At 70.9% G+C, this 3,836-nt stretch overlaps 1 protein-coding gene across 1 annotated transcript in view; it reads right to left on the reverse strand.

The window, feature by feature from the left end:
- Nucleotides 1-3,836, reverse strand: part of PLCH2 (phospholipase C eta 2) — a 26,860-nt gene that overhangs the window by 444 nt on the left and 22,580 nt on the right. The window contains 3 exon segments of the mRNA XM_024760250.1: nt 1-139; nt 141-999; nt 2,453-2,750. The exon segment at nt 1-139 is cut by the window's left edge and continues 444 nt beyond it. Of these exon segments, the coding sequence (XP_024616018.1) occupies nt 1-139; nt 141-999; nt 2,453-2,750 (1,296 nt within the window).

Below are 3,836 nucleotides of genomic sequence, written 5' to 3' on the forward strand. Positions count from 1 at the left end.
CCCCTCCCCAGCCGGGACCCCGCTGGTGGGCAACGTGATGCCCCCAGCCTGCTGGAACCCCGTGAGCCTGCGCAGCTGCTCCGTCAGGGCGTCCAGCCACGCCCCCCGCCATGCCGGCCTCTCCCCAGCCAGGCCCAGGCCGCGGCCCGGGCTCTCCACGCGGGGGGGCAACGTCATCCACGGTCAGGTCCCCGAGGCTCTTGGACTTGGCAGCCACAGTGCAGTCCGGGAGGCCCACCAGGAGGTGGTGGGCCCAGGGTGGCCATGGGGCCAGGGGGCGGGGCTGCAGCTCGTCAGGCCCCACAGGCAGCTGGCCAGCAGCCTGCAGGTTGGGGTTGGATTTGCTCTTGGTCACAGCGGGCAGGTCCAGGCGGGCGGCCGAGGCCAAGCAGGGCCACAGGGGCAGGCGTCCCGCCGGGGCCCCCGGGAGGCTCTCAAGTCCCAAGCCCAGGCCGTGCAGGGAGAGGTCGATGACCGTGTCACCAGACGACAGGCTGGAGGACGAGGACACGCTGCCACAGTGGCTGCTTGGCTCCAGCGGCTGCCATAGCTGGTCACCGCCAGTGGCGTCCAAGGACACGACGGGGCGGGGCCTGGCCAGGGGCCACCGTCCACCCAGGGACTCCGAGGGGACCTGCCCCTCGCTCTTGGCCCTTCTAAGCACGTGGCCCAGAGCCCGGGGGTGGCCCCTGCCGTCCGTCTGGCTACCGGGGACCCCCTTGCAAGCCCCAGCAGGGCCCCCGCCGTGGCACACCGACTGCCTGCTTTCGGGGGCTGGCTCAGCGTTCCCTTGGCTCCTGGTCCCGAGCTGGAGGGGCCCGGAAGCTCCCAGAGCCGCCCTTGGGGGGCTCGCCGAGCCGGTGCCGGGCCCCGCAGAGCACTGGGGCCCTCCAGGGGCGTGGCTGGAGGAGACGGCCCCCGGCGGTGGGGGGCCAGGACCCCAGGCTGGCTCCTCGGCAATGGTTTCCAGGCTGCACAGGGAGGAGAAGGGGTGGGCGTCTGCGGGGAGAGGGAGAGGCAGATGTCAGGGGCGCCCGCGGGGCTCCAGGCCCCTCCACGTGCTCACAGCTGCCCCCACCCTGCCCCCCCACTCCGCTGCTGCTGGGGGAAGAGATGGGCCTGGGCGCACAGGCAAGGCCCTCCTGGGGCCGGCACAGCTCAGGGCCCACGCGCGCCCGGGCCCCGTTACCTGGCACTCGGCAGCTCTCAATCCCTGACTAGGAAGGCAGCGTGGGGACAGAAAGGAGAAGAGGGTGGTCAGCGCCGGGGTGGGGCTGGCCGTGGACAGACGGACGCAAGGCTGGGCGGGTACAGAGGGGGAGCGGGAGGGTGGCCCAGCTTCCAGCACGCCCTCCCCGGGCTCGGATTGCTCCCCGCGACCAGGGGCCACAGGCAGTGCTGTCACGACCAGCCCTGGGGCCGGGGTGGGGGCTCCAGAGCAGAGCTGCTCAGACATGCGTCCCCAGGGCCAAGGGCCACGGTCAAGCTGCTCCCCTCACACTTTGCAAACAGAGGCCTCTACGTTGAGATTCTGAGCCCCAGCCAGGAACCCAGGCCAGACTACCCAGAGGAGTGCGGTGCCGGCCAGGGGCCAGGGGGAGGCAGGAGGAGGGCCTGGAAGCTGCCCCGGGACCCTGGCAGTCAGGCTGGGCTCCAGAGGCCACCCTTTGGGCTGCAGGCCTCGGCAAGTGGACCCGGCTCAGACTCCCCAGTCCCCAGCCCGGGGTGAGGACGGCTGCAGCCAGAGCTGCAATCACTTTCCCAGCCCCTGGGGAGCATTGGGGGCCTACGGGGCAAATCATGGTCAGACGGGGTATGGGGGCTGAGGGGCCCACGGGACCAGCCAGTGGAACAAGGAAACGAAGGCCAATGAACACACGGAGGCCACAGTTCTGGGCACGGAAGCACAGCGGGGACGCCAGCCAGGCCATGCAGGGGCAGCGTGGGAGCCACCACGGGGACACTGCAGAGGAGCGCCTGGGCTTACCGGTGGAGAGCACGGGGGACTTACTCCTAATCTCCTCCAGCTTTTGAATGAACAGGGCGTTCATCTCCCTCTGCAGGGCCCCCACCTGCCTGCGGGCGCCCTCGGGCCAGCAGGGAGTCCCTTCGGGGCTGCCTGGGCTGCTGGAGTCCGAGGACACGAAGCCGCAGCCGCCCGGCCCTGGCTGCCGGGACCCAGGGCCCTTGGGGGCCCCTCTGTTTCTCCCAGAGGCAGTGTGGGGCGCCCCCAGCGAGCCCGCCCAGGCGCGGGGCTGCTGGCTGATGGCCGCGTGCCTGCTCTCGGGCCCCGGGCTGGGCAGCTGCCCCCTCCGCAGGCCCTCGGCGTCCTCACCGGTGCAGGAGCCCACCACGTACTTCATGCAGGTGGTGGCCATCCTGGCAGGCCCAGGGCCCTCGGGGGCCCGCGGGGGCCGCACCTGCACCAGGCTCCTCTCCACTGGAGCCTTACCTCGAGGGCTGCGGCCGCCCAGCTCCTCCAGGGCCGGGGCCTCGGGAGTGGGGCCAGGACTGGAAGGTGCCGCGTCGCTGGCCTCCCCCTCAGAGCCCAGGTCCTGCGGGCCCAGGACCAGCTCTGGGAAGGCCTTGCAGCCTGGCTTCTGACTCTTGCTTGGGGCGCTGGCCGTGCGCCGCAGGAGCCGCTGGCTAACAGAGGGCCGGGGCGGGGGCCGCCCAGCAGCATGACTGTCCAGGGAGCCGGGCTTTGGGCCTCGGAGGAACAGGCCTTTTAGGCCCAGAGCCTGCTTGACCTGCAAGAGAAGGAGATACATAGCCGACAGCTGGGCACCAGGGGCCGGAGACTGCCCAGCCCTGTCCAGCTGTGCTCCGGAGGCCGTGGCCCGGGAGAGCCTGCTGCGGCCCGACGGGCCTGCTCGCTTGGGGCACCACTCAGGGCTGTGTGTAAGGAGGATGGTCTCCAGGGAGGCTCTACCAGGGGCGGCGGAGGCTGTGGCCTCAGCACAGCGTGGACGGCGCCTGCCTGCACCAGGGTGGAGGGAGTGGGCGCTGGCGGAGGGTTTATGGCTCTCAGGGCAGGTGGCCAGGGAGTGCTGGAGCGGGGAGGCCCCCCCCAGGGTCTCCCAAGCAGAGACCTGGCCCCCAGCCCAGTGCCCACCGCACTCTTCACCCCTCCAGCCCCTGGTGCCCCAGCTCTGGCAGGGCAGGCTGGCACGGGGCCCCCAGGGTGGCCCTGGTGTGGAGAGCAAGACGGGGTGTGAACCAAACGGAGCACCGGTCCCGCCCGCCCCCAGGCACCGCGGCCAAGGAAGCAAGCACAGCCAGGTGCAGCCCCGCACTCGGCTCACCCATGCTCCTGCCCGGCCCTCTCCCCTGGAGGTGCTGCCTCTTCCGGGAAGCCTTTCCAGATGCCTGCCAGGCAGTCCTTCCCAGACGGCCGGGCCCGGGGGCCCCGACAAGACCTCTCCCCGCAGCCTCCCGGCCTGAGGACCTCAGCCAGGGTCCCCAGGACCGGCTGGCACGTGCCTGGGTCAACACCGGAGAGGCCGGCAGGGTCCTCACATGCAGAGACCCTGGAGACAGCCACGGTCCCCGCGACACGGGGGCACATCTGGGCAGAGGCATTAGCGGCCAGCACTTGAATCAGCTGTCTGATTCAAGATCCCAAATCCAGAGCAATTTGGTCAAAGTTGGCTAGGAGGTCATTTAGAAGAAGGTCCAGAATTCAAGCTCGGAGCTCCTGGTCCCTGGGGTCTACCCCGCCCCCACCCACCTGCCCTCCCCCTCCAGCACTGGGTGTGGAAGCACAGACAGATCAGAGGGGCACACAGGCAGGCGGAGCGCAGAGGGAGGGGGGGGAGAGGGAGAGGGCACGGGGA

This window comes from Neophocaena asiaeorientalis, unplaced genomic scaffold (assembly GCF_003031525.2).
Source record: "Neophocaena asiaeorientalis asiaeorientalis breed wild unplaced genomic scaffold, Neophocaena_asiaeorientalis_V1.1 scaffold489, whole genome shotgun sequence".
Taxonomy (NCBI): domain Eukaryota; kingdom Metazoa; phylum Chordata; class Mammalia; order Artiodactyla; family Phocoenidae; genus Neophocaena; species Neophocaena asiaeorientalis.